Source organism: Drosophila kikkawai, chromosome 2L (genome assembly GCF_030179895.1).
Source record: "Drosophila kikkawai strain 14028-0561.14 chromosome 2L, DkikHiC1v2, whole genome shotgun sequence".
Classification (NCBI taxonomy): Eukaryota; Metazoa; Arthropoda; class Insecta; order Diptera; family Drosophilidae; genus Drosophila; species Drosophila kikkawai.
In genome coordinates, this window is record NC_091728.1 from 10,083,562 (window position 1) to 10,106,869 (window position 23,308).

A 23,308-nucleotide genomic window follows, 5' to 3' on the forward strand; every position below is an offset into this window, starting at 1 on the left:
TTGCCTCCCTTTTGCGAGTTGGCCACCTGCCATGTTTGGGTATTAAAATTGCCCATGGATCATTTGCAATTTTAACAGTTTTTCAGTTCAGAACGCTCTTTCTCTCTATTGCTGCACTTTATCCATACTTGAATATGTATGGAATGGTTGCCATCAACTGAAAATCAATTTAAAATAACTGTATGCCCCTAAAAAAAGTGCACAAAAATCGGGAATAACGAAGCCGTAGTACAGAATAATTGCGTATACGCCGCGTTGGGTTTATTGTTCGATTCGAAATGGAAGCAAGAACTGAATTAAGTGTGAAATGGCATAAAAAATGAATGCGGAATTGGGAAAGCGTAGCTTAACTTTATAGTGAAATACGTAAATCTGCTATGAAATATTCAGGGTCATAAATCATACAAAATTAATCAAGAGTGCTGCTGCATAGTTCAACTAGTTTTTATTTCCTTTGCATTCGTATCTATAAAATTCACCGTAAAAATATGCAAACTTTTCCACCTATGGTCAAGCGTATAAATAAAACAAATGTCACCTGAACTTTGGCCTTTTCGAAGTGCCATAGAAGCAATTTGCTGCCATCCTAAAAATTGAAATACAAATTTTAAATAAATTGCATACAAATGCGCTTATTCAATTTCGGAAACAACAAAGTGGAAAATAAAAGAAAAAGTTTGCTCTAACCGCAAAGCACTTGACACGCTCAGCTGCTGTCCAATGTAATGGACATCTCTCCGTCCATTTGCCTCTTCTTCTTTTTTTTTTGCGATGTTGTCGGATGAAAGACGACCTGCTGGGAGTGTGTCCTGGCGTGATTCTAAATCCCCCTGCTATGCAGATGCAGATACCATACATCCACTCCACACACTCTTGGCCAAAAACAAAACTTTGCAAAATACCAATATATGCAAATAAATTTAAGCTTATTTCTCCTAGATGGACGACCGAGCGAGCTCCTTGTTGTTGCTGCTTGCTCACTTGCTCGTTTGCTTTCCGCTTTATGCAAAAGCCATCAATGTTTCGGCCAGTGTAAGGTGAGAGAGGGAGTATCTCCGAGTGTTTGTTTGCTTTATCGTCGAGCTGTTGGATAAGCAAAATAATGGCATTCAGTTCAGAGGGTGCCATAAACAAAGGCAAGAATCTATCGGCAAACAATGGGATTGCACATAAAAAGCACTAAATAAGGAAAGGGAAAACGTGGAGCGAATGATAGGAGAAAACATTCTCAATTTGCCAAGAACATCGGGCGGAATTATTTATGAACAGGAAGAGATGATTAGCTTGTCTGTGTACAACACTGGTTTTACATTTTCAAAGTCAATTTAATTAAAACGGATACGAAGAGAGATTTCCCTCAATATAAATGTTTACAATTTAATTTATTTGAAGTTTCATTCTTTGAAAATATTTCCATTCCAATTGTGTTTTCAACAAAAATCCACAAATCTAAATAGTTAAAAAACCAAATAAGTTGTATTTAATAACTACACATTTTTCGAAAAGCTTTATTTCAAATGAAACTTAAACTGAATTAAACAAATGGAAAAATACAGAGACTGACCACAGACAATATCCAAAGGATCTATATGTGCGTATATAGAGATGTAGATCGTAGACATAGAGCAAGGGGTTAGCGTCGGAATTTAGATCACCTAAACTTGACGAACCAAATGGAGTTCCCTCTCGGAGGGTATAATGACTCCTTCTTAGGAGTTCTTCTGTGGCACCTTCACAATAACACTCTTAACCTCCGTGTAGTTGGACAGGGCGTACTCGCCGTTCTCGCGTCCATGGCCGGACATCTTGTAGCCACCGAAGGGAGCCTGGGCGGCCAACGCATTGTAGGTGTTCACCCAAACAGTGCCAGCACGCAGGCCACCGACAATGTAGTTGGCCTTGTCCAGATCCTTGGTGAAGACGGCGGCAGCCAGACCATAGTCCGAGTTGTTGGCTCGCTCAATCACCTCATCGAGTTTCTTGAAACGGATTAGCTGCTGGACGGGGCCGAAGATCTCCTCGCGGGCAATGGTCATGTTGTCCTGGACATCGGCGAAGACCGTGGGCTGAACAAAGTAGCCGGGAAGACCCTCTGGACGACTGCCGCCGGCCACCAACTTGGCTCCCTGCTTCTTGCCGGTCTGGATCAGGCCGAGGATCTTCTCCATCTGCTCCTCGTTGACCTGGGGTCCCTGCTCAGTGTTCAGATCGAAGGGATTGCCCACGGTGCGCTTCTTGGCACGCTCCGCGCTGCGCTCCACAAACTCATCGTAGATCTTGTCCTCCACAAAAGTACGGGATCCAGCGCAGCAGCACTGGCCCATGTTGAAGAACAGGCCAAAGTGAGCCGTCTCCACAGCGTAGTCCAGATCGGAATCTCCCAGGATAATGTTCGGCGACTTGCCGCCCAACTCCAGGGTGACCCTCTTCAGGTTCGTGTTGCCCGAGGCCAGCTGGATGAGCTTGCCCACATCGGTGGATCCGGTAAAGGCCACCTTATCCACATCGCTGTGGTTAGCCAGGGCAGCGCCAGCTGCTCCAAAGCCGGGAACCACATTGACCACGCCCTCCGGGAAGCCAGCCTCCTTCACCAGCTGTGCAATGTACAGGGCAGTCAGACTGGTCTGCTCCGCGGGCTTCAGCACAATCGTGTTGCCGGTGGCCAGGGCGGGTCCCAGTTTCCAGGCCATCATCAGGATGGGGAAGTTCCAGGGAATGATCTGACCACACACACCCACGGGCTCGTGGCGGGTGTAGGTGAAGAAATCTCCATCCATGGGAATGGTTTTGCCATGGTTCTTATCCGCCCATCCAGCGAAGTACCTCAGATTCTTGATGGCCGTTGGCAAATCCACGTTGTAGGACATGCTGTATGGCTTGCCATTGTCCAGGGTCTCCAAGCTCTACAATAGCAATTTGTAATAAGTAAAATAGATAATCTGAAGATTCTCTGATTCAATTAAGTTTGAAATGTTAACAATTTACAAAACAATTTGTTCTCATTTTGCAGATGCATTGCATGTCATCATGCTACACTTTATAAATTAACTATTTATCTGTTAAAAGGAAATTGATACTCACAGCCAGGTAGACCTGATCACGCTCCATGAGATCAGCCAGACGGTAGATAAGACGACCGCGCTCCGAAGCATCCATGCGGCGCCAGGGAGAGCCCAATCTACGGTTTAAAAATATAATTTAAATCACAATTTATAGAAACTTCATATCAGAAGCTTACTTGAATGCACTGCGGGCGGCTTTCACGGCAATATCAATATCCTCCTTATCGCCAGCCTGGATTTCGGCGATAGTCTGCTCCGTGGTTGGATTGATGGTGCCGAAAGTCTTGCCCGACTTGCTCTTGTGCCACTCATTGTTGATAAACAGCTGCAATAAAGTTAATGATTAACAATGGCTTTGTTTATGGCCATATCATTTTCATAATCCGGCATATTGAGTTTTGTTTTGATATTACAAAGCGTCAACAAGCCGCTCCCCTTGACTCTGATGTTTGTTATTATAAGCTGTTTGTGCGTGTGTAGTTGCCAATTGAATAATCGCAATCGGCTGATTGTTCAGTTAGCATGTGTAGCTGACAATCCCCCAGCCACTGTAATCTGAAACGTTTACCGGTTAAATGATTAGAATCTCAAGTAATCTCATCCCTCGTCATTTTGTTTTTATAATTGTTTTTTATTATTATTTCTTCTCTATACATATATTTTTATATTTGTCTGAACCTATTCAGTATTTCACCACCGGGGCTGCGACTATAAAACTTTCCGCTAGACATCGCCAAACATAAATATACACATAAAAATATAAAGACACGTGCGAAACTTTTCGGCTGTCTGAGACGTGGCTAGACGATCGAACTAGTTATGGAGGCTTGACTTTATTAAGTGTGGCATGTTATCTACATATGTAGTAAGGGTCCGGCAACTGGCGATAAGCAGTGGAAACTACCAATGGCAGTGTATAAGTAAACATATGGCCATAAGTAGGTGAATCAACCAGGAACTTACTACTTACTTACTAAGAAAGTTAACTTTTTATTGAAATATCTATTGGAAATATCTTAAATATATAATATCTGGTTATGATCGATTTTCATAATGCAATTGTATAGGAACTTCGGTTTCCCAAAGCCAGCTTAATTCTTTTTTCTCATATGTGGTTTTTAGTTAAAATTAAATGCAATTCTAAATTATCTTGGTGGTTTTATATTTGATAATTAGTTTATAGCTCCAGCTCCCTAGTTCCCAAATACCATTTGCTGCTCCCTAAAGAATTTATTCCCATTAAGTAGAAAATTCCTTCAGCTGATTTCGCTTATACCCATATATGCTAAAATATTTGCTCAAATCCCCTGATAAATCTGTACACAAAAACCATTTTACTAACCAGTAACCACAAGCCCCCCTATCCTCCCTCTCAATTAAATGCGACAAACACTAGTTCTAATTGTCAGACTAATGGAAAAAAATAAAGCTTGTAAAATTGTAGAACTTATGCAAATTTCCCCAGCGGCTATAGGAACCGCAGAAAATAAGAGAGAGACGCAGAGAGTATCGAAAGAGAATTCGCCAGCAAACAAATTTGTTTTTGTTAGAGCTTCTGTGACATAACAAAGAAAGGAAGAGCCAAAAGGGAAGGCAACGGCAAACAACGAAAATCAGAAGCAGAAATAACAACAATAAAAGCCGGCGTCTGAATTCGCTTGCATTCGTTGTTATTTTTGCTTTCGATTTCGCCTTTGTCTATTTTTTTTTAGCCGACGGTTGGTCTTTCGATTCGCTCCGACAGGCTAATCCCCTACAGCTGGCGATAAACATTCGGTGTACGTGATCGGAATGCTGCGAGGGCTGGGCCCATGTCGCTCATCTGCCAATTTATTTGGCAAACCGACGAAATGGGGGGAAGAGTGAACTGGAAAACCTAAAAACTTGATTTCGCAAATGTAGGGCATTAGGGAAGGGGGTAGGTGGCATCGCGCGATAACAGCTGCAGTTGCCGCCGGCCCCAAGGTCAACTCAAAAACATGTTTAATTTGTGTTTCTCTTTTTGTTGATTTCTTTTTCAGACTTTTTTTTTTGATAACTGCGATAACTAAGTTATAATTGTTTGCTTTTTTTATTATTCTGGACACTCACCCCGGTGTAGAGGATATCGGGCGTGGTCTGGGGCTGCGGCAGGGCGGAGTAGTTGGCCACGGCAGCGGCAATGTTCTTGGTCTGCGATCGCAGCAGGGCACCGGTCTTCAAAACGCGCAGCATTTTGATCTAAATTCTGTTGGGTTCTGATTTTACCGGATAAGAGAGGCGAGAGTCGAGAACTGGGGGAACTAGAAACTAGAACTGCGTGTTAATTGCTCAGCGGTCGTCGGGCAAATGAGCAGATGCCGAAGCGTTGCCGCTCGCGAAAGCTATGGGGGAACTTTTTAAGAGTTTCGCAGCGAATTCGACGACACGCCACCAGTGCTGACACATTGAGTGACAGCTACATAAGTGGCTAAATTCTATCCCTAAAAAAAAAACTAAAGTATTTGTAAAAAAAATTATATATATTTTTAAAATTTAAAAATGATTTAACTTAATATACTATACAATTTGATTTAAGTAAATATACAAAAATTTTATAACTTATTAAAAAAAAAATGATAGTGGTAATTATGCATTTAACAGAATTAACTTACGTTCTTAATTTCTTCATTAATTATATTTCTAATAAAATAAATATATATGTAGCTCTTAAGTTTAAAAGCTTATTTGCCAACACTTTTGATAAGGCCAGAATGAGATAGAAATACATATATATATACATTGATACCGTGCCATCTCTTAAGTTCGAAAGAGAGAGATAAGATACAACCACAACAAATAGTATAAAAAACTAAAAGTATCTCAAATAAATTGCATTTGCATATGTACATAGATTCTACTTTGTATGCGAAAGAGAGATTATTATAATATTGTTTATCAAATTGCCATGCTTTGATAGAATTAGCGTGGCAAACCGACAAACGGTATAAATTATCATACGATTTAAATAGCTGGGAAGAGCAAACATTCTAGAATTTTATGCTATGACTTGCGAATTATTGGCAGAGAGAAAATCTTTCGAATTTCATGATAGCGGGAAATTGTATTGGAATAAGGTTAAACAGAAATAATTAAAAATAAATAGAGAAGCTTATCAGCATTAAGGTGCAAGTCAGTCAATCAATAAAGCATTTCAGAATCTTTAGAGTGATAAGAGAATAAAGCAAATATTATTCCACAGGTTGAACTTAGTAAACAAAATGTAAAGATTAGTCCAGAAAACAAAGAATCTTCTTTAATTCTATATACAGATTTGTATCCTCTGCTTATTGTAATCATTATCTTGGTTATTGGAGGATAGGCGTTTTGGCAAATATTCTATTTATATACATATATATTATCGCTTTTCTTATCAATTAAAAGCAAAAGTAAAATGATAAGCAGATTCAGCTTAAGAGTAACAATCCCATGGAATATTTTTCTTTTTTATTGATCGTTACTTTAATGTTTGTTTTGGCGTTGCTCTTCCATTCAATCAATGTTTCGGCTGACTCTTCAACATTTTTCATCTTGTGCCATTTACTCGAAATATAAATTATTTTTAGCATACTTCGCGGCTGTCGGCCATAACACAAGCACGGAATTGATGGGCGAAAAGAGGACGAAATGTATTTTTGTACATAATTCATTAAATACGATTTAGACCAATTTGTCAAAATCTGTGGAAATTTATTTCACTCGTAAATTGAGAGCTCGGCGCGGCTGTCAGGCGAATCACGCATACGCATCGTTGGCCGGTATGCGGCCCACCGAAAAACCAATCACAGGCGGAAAACTAAATCAATACAAAGCCAAAAATGCCCAGAAAATGCATACAATTGAAAGGGGATAAGGAGAGGAGGGAGGAGGGGCGTGGCGCTGAGTAAACATTTGTTCAAGTCCCGCTGATTTTCCCGGTCCAATTACCAACATCGAATAAACTTTAATGGTCATGCCGCGGACGGAGCCTGTTATTGATGACTCGGCGGCTGTTGCCACTGCGGTTGCTTTCACTGCCGCTGCTGTCCTCGGCGGCATGAAATATTTAATAACCAGGAGCAAACAGTTTGGCGTAAAAAATAAATTGCATATGGACAGCTCCGGCACAGCTCAGCGCCGCCAGGACATGCACTTAACTGTCACTGATTGCAGGGTCCTGTCCCGGAGCCTGGGAATGTGCGGGTTATAAATGCGAAAATGAAATTTACAACAATTTGTTGGAAATGACTTTCAATTGAATTTAATTACCGCTGGTGGGAGTCGTTGCAGCACCTCGTGCTCGTATAATTTTATGGATGATTACGTAAATTAAGTTTGGTTTTGTGTGAGTGGCGTGGTGATACTCGTGTGGGTAGCCCAGGTGAAGTGAAGGTGGGAATCTGATTAACTGTGTATTATTTGCTTGTTTGGGGAATTGAAAATTACGCTTTCAAAGGGAGCAACTCGTGTAGTTAAGTTTGATTATAGTTAACTTTCTCAATTTATTACATTTCTTGTAAAATTTAAAAATAGTCTTAGCCAAATCATGCATCATAAATCTCAAGTAAACATCCTGGAACTTTCCCTTAGTTTTTTCCTCGAACTATTAGCATATTCAAATCATGGAAATGCTCTGCTGAATTCACTTTTGTTTGCCATGCAAATATTAACAATCGCCAGAGTAGAATAAATGGAAAATCCATCAATTTTGTGCGGTAATGATCTCTGTCAAAGGCCAAATCAAACAAAGGAAACTCTAGACCAGAGTCTACGTGACCCACTTTGGCATTGGCCAGCAGCACAATCTAAAAACCTTAATGCTTTATGGTTTCTTTGGCCAACAAGAATAGCACAAGAGTGCAAAAAAAGGGGAGAGAGCAGAACAGAGTGTTGGGGAAAAAATAAAGCGAAATATATGCAAATGGCTTATGCCTGGGTTTTGCTTACACTTGCTGGACCCTCCTACCATGTATTTTTTTTTTTGCCCTTGCATGGCTCCACCTTTTTTTATCGCTCACTTTTTCAGACTCGACTCGATTTAATGGTTACTCGCAGCCGGAAGGGTCAAGTTATGGCTCCAGTAATTTGTTAAGTTATTATTCCGCACACATGGCTTATGCGCAATGCGTACTAGCAATTCACATGCAAATTTCCGGAAATTTATGCTCATCCCTCGCTCGTTTTCCATTACAGATATGAAACCTACAAGGCCACGCTCAAGAAAATCCCCGCAACACGTCTCTCCCGACTGACCGAAGCCCTGGCCAACTACGATCCGGTACTCAATGAATACTTCTTCGATCGCCATCCGGGTGTCTTCACCCAAATCCTCAACTATTACAGGTGAGTGTCGTGTCCCGGCGTTAAGCCGTGCTAATTAAGCTGCTGAAAGCTGTTTAGACGTGCAATGACTGAGAACAAGTGCTGGGTGGGGCAGAGCACTCTCCTTTAAGCATGGTAATTACATCATTTAGCCCAGGTGAAAAGTGGGGGCCAGCCGAGACATTTTCCTGGGAAAATGTTCTTATTTATTTCTTATTTTATCCTTGCCCCCCCTGGGCATTTCCAAAGTGGTCTATACAATAATTAAGCTGATTAATGGCACTGTAAAAACATATCAAGAGTCAGTTTTGCGTTATAGATTGCTTGAATAATAAACAAACTAATAATTTAATTGCCGCTCCGCGAACATGACGAACTTTTCGGTGGCCATTAATCTCGAGTTTTTAAGCTGCGAAAGTTTATTCCGTATTTTTTGGGGTCATTAGCGAGCTCATTTATCTTTGCCGTGAGCTAAGGTGTGATGACTTAAGTTGTTTAAAATTAATGAAAGTTTGTTTTGCTCATCGCCCGGAGGAGCAGGAGCTGCAGCTGCAGACGAGACTGCTGTTGGGCGAAACAACGCTGTCAGCATCGCATGGCTCTTCATCTTCATTGATTGGGCAGGAGCGTCCGTTACCCCATTACTCCATTTCCTCATCCCACACCCTCCCTATACCTTGTATAGCTCTGGGGGCTTTGGCCAAACAGTTTTCCAACTCAATTAACCAGGCACCGGCAACCAGGAAAAACGGTGTCAAAGGAGGGCAGCATCGGAAAAAATACTGCAACATCCCGCGTTGATTGGAAATGAAGAGGAGTTCCCCATGGGGGTTATGATGATGGAGCTAGGGTCCTCGGGCACTACTGCTCCCTCGGGGAGTGGGGGTTCTATAATCAAATTATGCACGCACCAAATGCTTCAGACAATTTGTGTGTAAAGATTTGATATAGATAAATGGCGGAAGTGGAAGCTAAAGTGCAGTACAATGGCAAGGGACTGTGCGCGTTTGGATTGTTATTTATCGATTACACAGAGACATCAATTGTGCATGCACTTGGCGGCAGAGTTAATAATGTGTCAAAAGCACATCCGAGGTTTTAATTAAAATCAGCATTGTTCTAAGACATGTTTATAATATCATTATTTGGGATACGGCTGAATGCTTTTGACTTGCACATAAATTAGACTTCAGATTTTGCAATGGTGTATTCCGTTTGAAATTTGTGTTGGAATTTGAGGGATTCACTTTATTTAAATTAAAATGTAAAATTCACCTTGCAATTAATTTACACTTCTCATATCTTACTTACCAATTATTATTCATGGAATGCAACCATTAACCTCTCTTATTGCGGTCACATTTTTTAAGAGGCTTCTCCTGACCCATCGATATAATTATTTATGCACATTAAAGAGTCTGATCAGCTCGCGTGCTTGTTGAGGTCAGCTATAAATATTGATTGCATCGGTTGAACGCTGCGTATGCGTAATATTTGTTATGCACACTTGATGAAGGAAGAACAAAAGGCAAGGATTTTCTGAGGTGGAGGCTGTGAATGGCACAGAGAGAGAGAGGGAGAGAGAGAGTTCACCAAAATGTAATTCGAGGCCATGGAAAATATTAAAATGCTGGAAAAGCTGTATGAAAAAGTGGGTGAATTGTGGATTTTACAGAGGAAACCAATTAAGGATCCACGTGAGTGTGCGGCGAGGATTATATCGAAAAGCCATGACAATAACTGCACTGCATTTCCAGAGATTACAGTCAGAGGGAGAAATACAAAATAAAATTTGTAGACTAAGGGATACCCTATTCTGGTAAAAGTTTCATAAATTGAAACAAAATGAAATATATATAAATACATAAAAGAGAGACCTAAATAAACAGAAAACTGCAACCATAAGTCAGCAGTTTTTATCTTGAAATATATATAATTCTCTTGCCATCAAAAGCAAACAGAAAATAAACTTCTATAAAAAGTTAGACATAAGAAAGAGAACCAGTTTCGCTTTGACTAACTCCTTAACTTTTCTTGACTTGCCTTGAGCCACGGGGTATCGCCACGTAAAAAAAATCATTCCATGAAAATGGTCGCGCAATTTTCTGGCGGACAAAATGTCAAAATGTCAAAGCTCGTTGCGGGTGGTATGGCCAGTAATCGAGCTGGATCAGGATCGTTGACTGAAAGCCGCAATTTGCAAGTCCGAAAACGTGGGGCAGTGGGGCAGAAATGCGCCTCATCCCGTCATTTCTTTTTCATTTCGTTTTATAATATTTTTTTCCGGCCATTCTTGGTGCGAAATGATTTTTTAAACTAGCACAAAAGCGCGGCACAAGAGAGCGAAATATGTTGCAGTGGCTGAAAAAAAGAGGACATTCAGAATTGTGCACACGTGGCGCACACTCAAAACTATGTGTAATGAGTGTGTGCGAGGGGGGGATGGGGTTGGGATTGGGGTTGGGTTGGAGAGTGAAGATATCATCCAAAAATAAAACCCGGCAAGGACTTGCCCCGCACTCGGCGACTGTCCGGCAGCTGATATGGCATTACAAGTTGGCCAACAACTGCGGACAAGGACGGGTTTCGGCCCCCCAAACCACCAACACAGTCTTTCCTTTTTTCGGAACTCCCTTGCAGCCATTTGCTGCAATTTGCTCACACGGAAACACATATATAAGCAGAGAAGAAGGAGGTGTTCCAACTAGGTGATACCCGGTACTTGCAAGATTAATATGAAAACTGAAACAATTGAACTTATAATTAGTTGATAGTTTTGGCTTATATGTTTGGCTTGGTTCATCTTATCTTTATTTATATATTATTTTAAAAGTATATACATATTTGTCCTGTAATAACAATCCCTATACTCCCTTAGTCCACGGGCTACAGGTAAAGAAACGAAAGCATAAAAAGTTGTTGCACATGGCCAAGAGAATGGAACAATGGCCAGGGCAGCATTATGAATATGCCAAGTGTCTGTGAAAAGGGGGTTTGGGGGTCATTCAGTGGAACGGGATGACCATGTCCGGTTCTTTGCCAGGTGGAAGAATACCCACACATTTACCTGCCATGCATATGCAAGTGATACGAGTTCCCACCGAAAACGGTATGCCTTTTGGCTGTGCAATTTGCAGCCACAAGTAGAGACGTGCCCGTACTCGACCATTATATTATTCGGTCCGACGTTTAGACCCCTGCATGCCTGGCCAGATCCATGAATTTGGTCACAGTGGGAGATTTTCAGGTAGCTTATGACTTAATTGATGTGTCTAATCATATTCAAGGCATCTCAACTTTGAATAATTTAGCTTGAGAAAGGCTTATGGTACTTGCATATGCATATAGACTGAAGGAAAATTATAAATCATGATCTCCGAATTTGAATTCGACTCTATTTTAAACCCTTTGAGTTTATTTTCCATTATCTCCTAGAACTGGCAAACTGCACTATCCCACGGATGTGTGCGGACCGCTGTTTGAGGAGGAGCTGGAGTTCTGGGGACTCGACTCCAACCAGGTAGAGCCCTGCTGTTGGTCAACCTATAGTATACATCGCGATACGCAAGTAAGTTTATAGATAAATCTTGAATTTAAGAAGGTAATTACTTAATGTGAATGACTTGATCTTCCTGCAGAACACCTTAGCCATATTAGATAAGCTAGATATTGAAAATGAAAAGCCCACGGAGGAGGAAATAGCCCGACTATTCGGCTTTGAGGAGGCGATGAGCAACGGCGAGCTTAACTGCTGGCAGCGTCTGAAACCCAAGATCTGGGCCATGTTCGATGAGCCGTCCAGCTCCACGGGTGCCAAGGTGAGGTGACCTCAGGAAACATTTTAAAAGTTAAATAATATAAACCTTGAAAATATCCCCCTCCACAGATCGTTGCCGGCATGTCGGTTTTCTTTATATTTGTTTCTGTGATATCCTTCTGCCTGAAGACCCACCCCGGCTTCCGCGTGGACCTGCCCATCACGTCCAATGGAACCTATGGCGCCGAAGCGGGCGCTCCGCCCCACGGACACGATCCCATGAGCGAGCCACCGGCGCAGACTCATCAGTACCATCAGCATCAGCACAGCATCACGCCGCCCAGTGGCAGCATTGGTCCCACCTTTCGTGTCACGAACTACACCAGCTACAGCAGCACCAACTTCACGCCGCCTGGCCAGACCACCCCCATTGCCACCATTAAGGGCGGGCAGAGGCAAAGGCTTCGACGGAACCTCATTGAAGGCAACGGGAGCAGCCTCATTGGGGGCCGTCGGCATGGCTGGAACGAGACCTACGGCCAGCCGCATGAGGCCTTCTTCTACGTGGAGCTGGTGTGCAACGTCTGGTTTTTCATTGAAGTTATCATCAGATTGATTGTGAGTACTAATAGCTATACTTATGTAAATCATATTATTTGTAATATATATAAATAATTTTATTTAGTAGAAAAATCATATGACTTAAGTGTATATTATTCTCTCACTTTTTTAGGTCTCCCCCAATCTGTGGCAGTTCATCAAGTCACCGGTGAACATCATCGACTTCACGGCCACGCTGAGTTTCTACACGGATGTGATGCAGCGGATGGGCGAGTACACGGGTCTCCTGGAGGCCTTTTCCATCGTGAGGATAATGCGGCTTTTCAAGCTCACGCGGCACTCACCGGGCTTAAGGATCCTCATCCATACGTTCAAGGCCTCGGCCAAGGAGCTGACCCTGCTGGTCTTCTTCCTCGTCCTTGGCATCGTGTTCTTCGCCAGTCTGGCGTACTATGCAGAGAAGTTACAGGTGAGGTTCCTTAATAAAACATAAATTAAGTAAAATAAGAGAATACCTACAAATATATCAATATATTTTATACGTTGTATAATTATGCAATTGTAATTATTTTTTTGATCTTAAAAACATATAATAAGCACCTACTTAAACCCAATATGGCTATAAACGTTTCTTTTGCAGGACAATCCGGACAACCAGTTCAAGAGCATCCCCCTGGGCCTGTGGTGGGCCATTGTGACCATGACCACAGTGGGCTATGGCGACGTGGCGCCCAAAACCTATCCGGGCATGTTTGTGGGTGCCCTCTGTGCCCTGGCCGGCGTACTGACCATCGCCCTGCCCGTGCCCGTCATCGTCAGCAACTTCTCCATGTTCTACTCCCACACTCAGGTTGGTTTTTCGGCTGGCCTTTGGATATGGTTTCCCCGATGTTTACCCGGTTTTCCTATTTCCAGGCTCGCTCCAAGCTGCCCAAGAAGCGACGACGCGTCCTGCCTGTGGAGCAGCCTCGTCGCAAGCGGGAGCCCACTGCCCCCCATCGCGGACGGGCGAATGCTTTCAAACAGACGCCACCCACTGGGCCAGGACTAGTGGCCGGTGGTGGTAATCCGGCCGGAGCAGCGGGTGCCGGCGGAGGAGGAGGTGGTGGTGGCGGTGGCCATGCCATGGGTCATCTCGCTGCTGGGGCGCCCATGTTTAAGGATGCATTCGGTGGAGCGAAAATCGGTGAGTTAAGCGACATGATGATATGGTACCCCGTACTCAGAGTGTAATGAAGTTGTTTAAATGCTTAAATTAAACTAAAAAAATATTTCTTTTAAAATTAAAAAATTCTTTTAGATCTGTTTAATAATTTTTCTCAAAATATCTCTTGCTTAATTGATAAAATACAATTTTAAAATGTATTAGTGCTACTTTAATCTCTTAAATAAAAATCTGAGTACAGGGTATTGGCAAGGTCGTTTATATCGACCTTTATCTACTTGTCAACACGTCTCTGTCTCCTTCTCTCAATGTCGGAATTTTATCAAATTTAATTTTCTATTTTTTTGTTGCTTTTTGGCCTGCAGATATTTAGAGCAGCCTCAGAGCCACACACAGACTAATCAAATACACTGACACACATGCGGCATACATTACACAGATACTCGCATACATGACACAGATACTCGCCTTGCTTCCCCCGCCTCGCTCTCGGGGCCAAATTAATTTCATTCAATTCCTTGTTTAATTATTTTATTATTTATGCACCCTCCACTGGCCCAGTCAGCTGTTATTTAGCATTTAGTATTCCCCGGGGTCCGGGCCCTGCCGGCCTCCCGAGTGATTGCGAGTGGTAAATTTCCATTTTACTGATTATTCAAAAGCACCGAAGGAGGATCCTTGGCAGGGAGCAGGAGCAGAACCAGGGACCTTCACCACATGCATGTGGATGGTTGACGATGACGTTGCAGGCCCCGGGGCCGAAGGACTTAAGTGGATATATGCACTCAACCGACGACAAGATTTCCCACTATCCTCCGCTCCCAGCAGCAGTTGTGCAATTGCAGAGCAATTTCGAGTTCACTGCAAAGGTTATAAATTTAATGTAGCACGAGGATTTATAATCGTTGTCGGTTTTGCTTAATGCTCTCGATTTGGCTCGGGGTCGCCTTCCGCCCGCTTGGTTAACTTTGCCGAGTCCATTAATGGGTATTTGACTATGGATAATCCCGATTATTTATGGTCTTGGTAAAGCGAAGACTGTGAACCTGCAGTAGTTTAACTCTTGACTAGTTTTGAAAGCTAAAATCGGACATGAAAAGACTATTCAGATTTGATTGAGCATAGTTTACTGTTTACAATCTTAATTGTGGGGTAAGGAAGGTCTTTAAAAGCTTTCAGAGATAGTTAAACAACAATAAGCTCAGGATTGTTAAGTAAAGAAAATAAAAATTAAATCTTAGACAGTTTTAATCCAGTTTCTTCGGCTGACTTGCAGGCAGTTATTCTTTATTAAATATATATTATTTTATTTAATCGAGAAACCACCTGAAAATCCTTTAATTGAATCTGATTTCCTTCGACTTTTATCGTTTTTATTTAAAAAATTGCTAAACCTATTGGAATATTCTTAATATTGGTGTATTTTGTTATTCTTTATCTCTGTGTTTTGGGGGGGTTTTATACAAATTTCAAGTCTTAACCCCTGTCCGCCTTTTAACCCCTTCTTACCCATCGATTTAATGTGACTGCCTATTGTTGTTTCATTCATTTTGTTCTTTAATGTTGCTCCTTCGTATTCGTAACTTGTAACTTTGTGTGTGTGTTGTTGCTGTAACGACATGTGACCGTATGCGTGTGCTGTAAATGTGTATGTAACTGTAAATGCATCCTTCCGAACTGCGAACTGAATGGAATCCAGGCACCGCGAATGTGAACGGCGTCAATGTCATTGGCCTGCATCATCCTGCGAGGACGACGACAACGATGACGACCACGACTTTGCTGCCAGATCCAGATCCCGATCCAGATCCGACGCCGCTGTCGACAATGACCTACCAAGTGCCTATGCCCGTGCTCCAGCCCCCGCCCACAGTCCACAGCCATGGCCACGCCCACGCCCATGCCCACAGTCATGGCGGGCATGGGAACGCCCATGGCCTTGGGCCCGCCGCGTCATCGCTGACTGGCTCGGCGGCTTCGGCAGCTGTTGTTGCCACAGCCACGGCAGCCGCACCCGCCGCCGGTCCCGCGTTCATCAGTTGTAAGTGCCGTCCCGTCCAGCGTCTCACTGTCTCTGTTGTCCCCTCAAATCCCCCTTTGACTTGTCCCTCCACCTCTGGTGTCTGCTTCTCTTGGCATGCTGCACGTGTAGAAATGTTTGTTTTTTTTCCCCATTTGCGGAAATAGGAATATTTCCGTTTTATGTCTGTGAAAGTGCACTGGGAAAAACAAAGTGACTTCCCTGCAGTACCATTCATCAACAATTCATCAACGTTTCATCAATAGCCGAAGGGGTGTTGTTGATGATTCATCGATGAATGGCCATACAAATTACTGATGAATTTAACATGGGCATGTCATAGGCATTCATCAACAACAATTCATCAACAATTAATCAACAATTCATCGATGAATTGTTGATGATTTTTTTTTTCATATATAAAAATAAAACTCTTAAATTTTTATTAATATTATTTATTCTAACTAATTCTATAACAAAACTAAAACACAAATATAAAAAATTAAGATTAAGCATCCATATATTAAGAGGCCTGAAGGTCTTTTTGATTCTTGGTGTTCCGCTTTTTATTCATGAAGACCAAATTTATTGCGCAGTATCTTCTCTGGAGGCTCAGTTTTAGTCACTTGGGAAATTGCATCTACAGAAAAAATTATAATTAATCAAGGGAAAATATATAATTTAATTAAATAAAATTACCCAATATATTGGCCATTACTGCAGTCTGAAAAGAAAATACATACATACATATATAAATATAATATATTAATATATTATATACATATAATAAATAAAATATTATATGTACATTTATAGGCTTCTATTTAATTAAGAACAATCTTTTTACTCACCATTTTTTATATTTCAATATGGCCCGGAACGTAATTATTGAATTATTTGATTTCTTAATATTTTTAACACACGACACTTCTGCAGTGGAGAACACTTCAACTTGTAATGCAAAGGGAATAAGAAGAAGCAAGACGAAACCGAAAGCCGAAGACCGAACATTTCTTTCCCCCTTCTTTCGCTCTATCACCATCTCTCTCTAATTTTCGGACAGTTGCGTTTCTTAGTTTGTTTCGGACTTCAATAAACGAAGCCCATGCAAATTGTTTTTGTTTTTTTTTTTGACATGCACCAACAAATCGGACTCGAAGGGAGTTCGGGTATCCGAAGGGAGTTCGGGTTCAAGTAGCAGTCGGCAGAGCGTCGATTCTGTCGACGTCGCAGTCGGCGCGTTGATGAATTGTTGATGAAAAGGCCTATTGATGAAATGTGGTACTGCAGGGTTAGTATTTAAGATTTCAATTACATATATTGAGCATTTTACAAGCCTATTAATTTTAAATACACATGAAATGTGCTCTAATTTCATTTATTTAAATTGTTAAGGGAAATATTTATGCATTTTTTTTGTTTATTTTAATTTTAAATATTTTTGTATACCACAAACATAATCTATAATTATGCAATAAATAATCTAGAACCCTTAAAAACCCTTTAAAACTTCTTAATATTCCATGATGTTTTCCTCTCTGTGTACTTTTCCGCCTAATGCCTTGGTAAGATCCTTTTACGGGCTTGCAGCAATTAGTGCTTTGGGCGGGCAGAGGCACCTCCCCGCACACTTGGCACGGTGTCATTGCCCCAATGGGCTTGTTAAAATTTATCGCATGCTATAAATCCTACCCGAATGCCATAACTTTGTCACTCCGACAGTCAGTCAATAAGAGGCAGCTTGCAACAAATATATAGCGAAAATAAGCAAAACAAAATATGGGGAAAACTTTTTATGTTTATTTGCATATTAAAAGCTTTTTGCCAACTCCTTTTTATTTCGGGCATTTAACTTTAATTACAATTTTATTATGCTAGCCGAAAATCCTTTTTATGTCATTTTTCAAAATGCCCCAAACACAGACGCACAAACATCTCTATATGCTCCTCCGATCCGACACACACTTGAACTCGCAAACACATATAGAGTAAAGTTCATTTATCGTCAAACAAATTGAAAAACTTTTTCCATTTGCTCGCCTGGAAAATCGCCCTGCTCCCAGAACCAAAACGAAGCGAAAAAAATTGAATCAAAAGTGTGAAAATATATGAGGAAGGAAAATCTGTCGAAAAATGGTGTATATAATGTGGGGAACCTGGTCAGGAGAATTTCTGCATGATGTGCATTTTAATTAAAGCCACAAAAGCTCAAGTGTGCAAGCTCAAACCCCGGCTTTTCTTTTTTCGCCTTTGTCCGAGCCAAATGAGGGTCGGAGGGGTCAAATTGGGGAAACGGAAGGTAGTTTGCGGCTCTCAAGGCGATTAATTTCTTGAGCCACTTGTGAGTTTGTAAAAAGTGCAAAAAAAAAAGAAGGAATCCAGTCCAAAGTTGCTTAGCAGAACTTACCCGGATGCCGGATGCTAAGGGAGGTGCCGACAGGGACTTTGAGGGCAAAGTGTTGAAAGAAAAAGGAACCATAAATGTTAATCCGAAAAGGAGATGCAGGTTGTGAGTGATAGTTAAACATGGAAAAAGTCCGGAAAGCTAGGCCCTTGGATTTAAATGAGATGGGGGATTTTATGGTTGGATATTAAATTTTAAAAGAAAATCTAAAGCAGTTTGAATTATATAAATTTAAAAATCAAATAATTACGATTGTAAATCGGTTTAAAACGTATTCAGACATAAAAACGTACACACCATTTTGTAGCTTAACTTTTCCTTGTTTTATTTTTATAAAAATTGTTTGCTCTATTTAAAAGTCCTGTGCATTTTACTATTTATATTTAAAACATTCTCAGAAGAATATAATTATTAAGTGTTTTCGCTGTTTGCGCTTCTGGCACCGTTCGCACGTAGCCAACTTTTTATAAGCCGCTTAGGAGACACAACTTGCCCCATTTGCTCGCTAAAAAAGGCGACAAGCGAAAGCGTTGCATACTTTGGCACGTTCTGAGCCGGGGCAAATGACATTTCTCTGTTCGCCGGAAATGCAGGAGCGGCGCCGACATTTGGCACGGACCCCTGCTCCGCCCCTGTAAGCAGCTTTGCATTATGGCCAAGGTATGGAATGTACAGGGGGGCGAAAGAAAGGCATGCAAATTTGCAGAGCACAAAAATAGCAGCTAAATCATTAGCAGGCCAAGTCGCTGCAGGAGCTACGATGTTACCTCCGGGGTCTGCTGGTCTTCTAGTGGCCATTAAACGCACACACACACACACACCGCGAATGGGCAAAGGCGTGAGCAATTTATGGCTTCAGTGGGTGAAAAGTGCATGCCAAAGGCAGGCCGACGGCCAGGTATTTCAATTAAAGTAAGTCGGGTGCCCGAGCCCCCTGTGGCCCATCCTGCAATTACTTTGCAGTCCTGGGGGCTCGCGTAAATTAATTTTAATATTTAAAGTTGTTGCATTAGCTCCAACACAAACTGTACAACTGTGAAGTAAATTCTTGAAAGAAGGGAGGTAGCCCACCCTCGCAGACTGTCAACTCTAGTTAAAAGTTTGCTGACAGCTCTTTGATGGATTGTTTTGAGGAGTTTCAATTGGGAACTTTCAATTGGTTAAGTTCATGCTGTTTGAGTTTGAATACCTTATGTTTTGGTAGAGAAACTGAAGATGTTCCTGTAAAAATGTAAACAAATTGTAGTTTGTAGTAAATGTTGTAGAAATGCCATAGTATTTAGCTTTAATTTAGCTTCAGTGCATCTTTATTTTCCTTTATTTCATTCACTGCAAACCTCTTGTAAAAATTGTTTAACTTGAACTTCCTTAACCGCTTTTTATCTAAGCCTCCATTTAAACTTTGTTAGCTTGAACTTTTTCCAAATAGATTTCCCCCACTTGCAATTATGCCAAGTTAAAAGTTTTTCACGTCCGCTCGTCAACTGCCTTTTGATAGAAATAATAAAAAATGTATATATATGTTTGTGTACTTTGTGCGAGTGTATTTATCTATAGAAATATTAAAAATGATTTCGCAACTTTTCACGTTTCTTTCTTTATTGTTGTTGTTGTGTCTTGCCGCCAACTTTTTTGCCTGAGAATGCCATGTAGCAGCAATGTTTAAAGTTTTTTTGTAACCAACAACGCCGACCCTCTTGGGTTTTCCTTGCCCTCCTTCGTTTTTCCCTTCAGTTTCGTGCTTGTTTTCTTTTCGGTTCTTTTTGGGGGAAACTTTGGCCGCGCTCCACAGTTTGCTCCTACGGCACTAACGCATTTCCCACGGCTTTTCCGGCCCGCTCCTTTGACTTTCCAGCGGACTACTTGAGCGTGCCGGCGGTGCAGAGCCTGCAGCCGCGGGCGGCGACGACTGGCCACGACTTTATGCTGCCGCTCCAGCCGAAGCTCCTGGGTGAGTGTGACTCGGGTCGTGGGTTTGGGGGTTCCTCTTCCCCCCAAAATAGAGGGTAGCCGAAGCCTCTTCCCTCCGGAGTCCAAGGCCCCGTCGAGTGGAAAGTTTTGCGGACAGATAGGCGGCAGAGGCAGGCAGCAGGGGCGGAGAGGTGAACCCGCAGCGCCAGTTGAACCCACTTGTAGCCACACACACATAGTTTGAGAGCCATTGTGCAGCCAGGACAATGGTTTGTGTCAGGTCGAGGGTCGGGTGTCACCGGAAAGTTATCGCGTCCTGGCAAAGGGTATTCCAAATCAGCGTCAGGCTTGAGACTGTTTTTGTTCCAGTTTAAGTTTCTAATATATATATTAATAGGCAAAAAAATTATAATTAAATTTATGTGACATTGAAAATATATTTCAAGGACATTTAACATTTGTAGTTCAAAGGGAAAACTCCATAATTTAACATTTACTTTATTTCTTAAAATATGCGTAGTCGAGTCACAAGAAACAAGACACATTTCTGTCAAATTAAGTTGCACTATAGCTCCTCAGAACCAGATAATAAATCAATTATATCCTTAAATATTTAACAAAGGGGTATTAAGTTTTTCTTTATGGGAAAAACGACATTAAGTATCGGAAATACCTTCATTTATTGAATATCAACACTTGAACATTAATTTCTCTTTTGGTCTCTTTTTCCTAAAACTTTAGATTCAGACTTAACTTAACCTTAGCATAGAATTTCATCAAACCAAGCACTTCCTTACACCTACACTAATTTTGAGACTTATTTATATAGTTTTAAAGTAAGATTTAATTTAAAACAAATTGGTTCCTTATTATAGATTAAAATAAATTTATAACTATCAACATTTAATTTCAAAATCCAAGGACATCTAGAAACATAGTCTTAGCCAGGGTATCTGGGGCCTCTACTACCTCCTATATCTCCGCTATAAAATGTGTGAACTCTTGGACCAAACACCCGAAGGCGGAAGTGCCGAGGACGCGAAGTGCTGGTTCATTCACTTCACGGGCCTTTACAGATGCCTGCACAATGCGGTGGCGATAAACCAATCGCAGACAGGTCCTCGAATGCACTTCCGCTTCCCGGTGCGCGTCCTTCAGAGATACTCAGCCGAAGCCAAAGTGTTTACAGTGGCCTTCTCTTGTCGTTTCTCCATCCCGCAGAGCGTAAGGATCAGCATCCGCTGCAGCTGACTGCCCACAACCTGGCCACGGACACGCACCAGATGATGTACCCGCCTCAGGCCCCGCCCCACAAGGCCCAAGTGCTCAATGTGCCGCCCACGCTGAGCATGACCCACAGCCAGATGCCGCCGGGCATGGCCAGCATGGGTCAGCGCACCCCGAACCTCAGCTTCCGTGCCTCCCACGCCGGCCAGTCCGCCCAGGTGGCCACGATCCAGCAGCCCATCCCGCACGCCCACGCCTGCCACGCCGCCACAAACTGCAACATCAAGATCTCGGTGGCCCCGGAGGAGCTGCGCGGGCCCAAGGTCACCCTGGTCGATGATCTCAGCGACGAGGTTTCCCCTTCCTCCACAGAAGACTGTGGGGACTGCTGCCTGGTGGAGGACAGCGACACCTATGACGGCGGTCCCACCAATAATGGTCTTCCCGGTGGCCAGGAGAACGGAACGGACAGTGGACTCCTCGACGCCGAGGAGGACGAGGATGGCGAGGGAAGCTGTGTGGGCGGCGATAGTGGGGATAGTCTGGGAGGGATCTACATTGGGCCCAGGCATTGATTACTCGCCTCAAGTGAGAGAGAACTTGGCATGGCTTAGGTGTTAATATAAATGCGTATGTACGTGTAATGTGAATGTCTCGTGAAATGTGCTACTCTAACTCTAAGTCGCAGCTACGTAAGAGGAAGTGTAAATCTCGAACGATTAGTTAATATTTAAGAAATTTTAAACCAAGGTCAATCATGCTCAATCTTTTATTCAGTTTTATATAATTTTTAACTAGTTTCTCAGTAAGGGAACTTTAGTCAAAACTAAAACATAACATTTCAAATAATTTGCACATTAAAAACACTTTCAGATTGGCACAGCTTAATACTAATTAAAATATTTCTTTAATTATTTCAAGGCAGTCAAGGAGTCTGCAGCTGATATGAAAGCTGAATTTTTTAGGAAATACTTAACTAAAACTACTAATTACTATTGTTGTCTACGGAAACAGCAAACTGTGAAAATACACTTTAAGCCTAGCCTAAATTTCACATTATAAAACAAGGATATAAATCCTTAAAGTGTAACATTCCGCTTTTGGTTCCCTAACTTGTAAATTCTATACAAAGGAGTGAGGATTATTCAACTGCCAGGCTATATATGGGCTTATTGATTAGTTTGCAAAACTAAGTTTAGTGCTGATAAAATTACATTAAACACTAGATCACTGCCTTTCCATGTTTAGCTCCTTTCCATTAATTTTAAGGCTGCAACTTCCACATGCTGGACCCATTTATCAGCAGTTTTAATCAATCTTTGCTCTCTGCGGCAAACAACATTGCTTGTTCTGGACAAGACAAACATCCGTAACATTTGTATCAGTGTCCTTATAACTGTCATGTTGACAACTGTCATTGGCAGCGTGCATGTGGGAAGAACACTCTGGATGTGGATGTGGGTGTGGGTCCTTATGCAGCCAAGCACGTCCGGGTGGAGTCCGGCGAACAAATAGGGACAGAGCAGGGACAGATACGGAGACGGAGGTTGAGAGGAGCTGCCCGCATACAAAGCAAACATATCGTCCATATAAATGCGACCACTTGTGTGCAGCCAAGCAGCAGGATCCTTCGAGAGAAGGAGCCTCTTCCACTTCCCGGACACATCAAGGTGTTTATTGTGCAAATCTGAGGACGAAACTGGCATGGCCACCTATAAAGTCGCACACTTGACTCTCGCACGCCTCCCCCGCGTTTTCCAGAGTCGCCTGAATCATGGCCAAAAGTGTCACCGGGCCATGTTTATCTGACACATTGACTGCCACCATTTCAATGAACTGGCGGACAAAAACTATGTCGACAAGTCGCACACAAAGGGCGGCG

General features: G+C 42.1%; 2 protein-coding genes across 2 annotated transcripts in view; one reads left to right on the top strand and one right to left on the bottom strand.

Annotated features, from left to right (window-relative positions):
• Positions 1-22,377, top strand: part of Shawl (Shaw-like) — a 43,658-nt gene extending 21,281 nt beyond the window's left edge. Inside the window, exons 3-12 of the mRNA XM_070283292.1 lie at positions 8,253-8,402; positions 11,817-11,949; positions 12,020-12,199; positions 12,268-12,756; positions 12,872-13,168; positions 13,340-13,549; positions 13,615-13,885; positions 15,564-15,905; positions 20,144-20,239; positions 21,421-22,377. Coding sequence (XP_070139393.1) covers positions 8,253-8,402; positions 11,817-11,949; positions 12,020-12,199; positions 12,268-12,756; positions 12,872-13,168; positions 13,340-13,549; positions 13,615-13,885; positions 15,564-15,905; positions 20,144-20,239; positions 21,421-22,001 — 2,749 coding nt within the window. The 3' untranslated portion in view covers positions 22,002-22,377. The remainder of the gene's footprint in view (positions 1-8,252; positions 8,403-11,816; positions 11,950-12,019; positions 12,200-12,267; positions 12,757-12,871; positions 13,169-13,339; positions 13,550-13,614; positions 13,886-15,563; positions 15,906-20,143; positions 20,240-21,420) is intronic.
• Aldh (Aldehyde dehydrogenase) lies at positions 1,364-5,401 on the bottom strand. The gene is made up of 4 exons (XM_017177561.3): positions 5,154-5,401; positions 3,239-3,387; positions 3,082-3,178; positions 1,364-2,903 (listed from the first exon to the last, which is right to left on the bottom strand). The coding sequence occupies exons 1-4, from the start codon at positions 5,274-5,276 to the stop codon at positions 1,710-1,712; spliced, it is 1,563 nt and encodes a 520-aa protein (XP_017033050.1). The 5' UTR covers positions 5,277-5,401; the 3' UTR covers positions 1,364-1,709.
• Positions 22,378-23,308: the final 931 nt, after the last annotated feature.

What these genes read in the sequence shown, in the direction of transcription:
- Aldh (XM_017177561.3), bottom strand. Translation starts at nt 5,276, where the DNA reads ATGCTGCGCGTTTTGAAGACCGGTGCCCTGCTGCGATCGCAGACCAAG. An exon ending in CCGATATCCTCTACACCGGG is followed by an intron (nt 3,388 to 5,153) that starts GTGAGTGTCCAG and finishes ACTTTATTGCAG; the next exon opens with CTGTTTATCAACAATGAGTG. An exon ending in GCCGCCCGCAGTGCATTCAA is followed by an intron (nt 3,179 to 3,238) that starts GTAAGCTTCTGA and finishes TTTAAACCGTAG; the next exon opens with ATTGGGCTCTCCCTGGCGCC.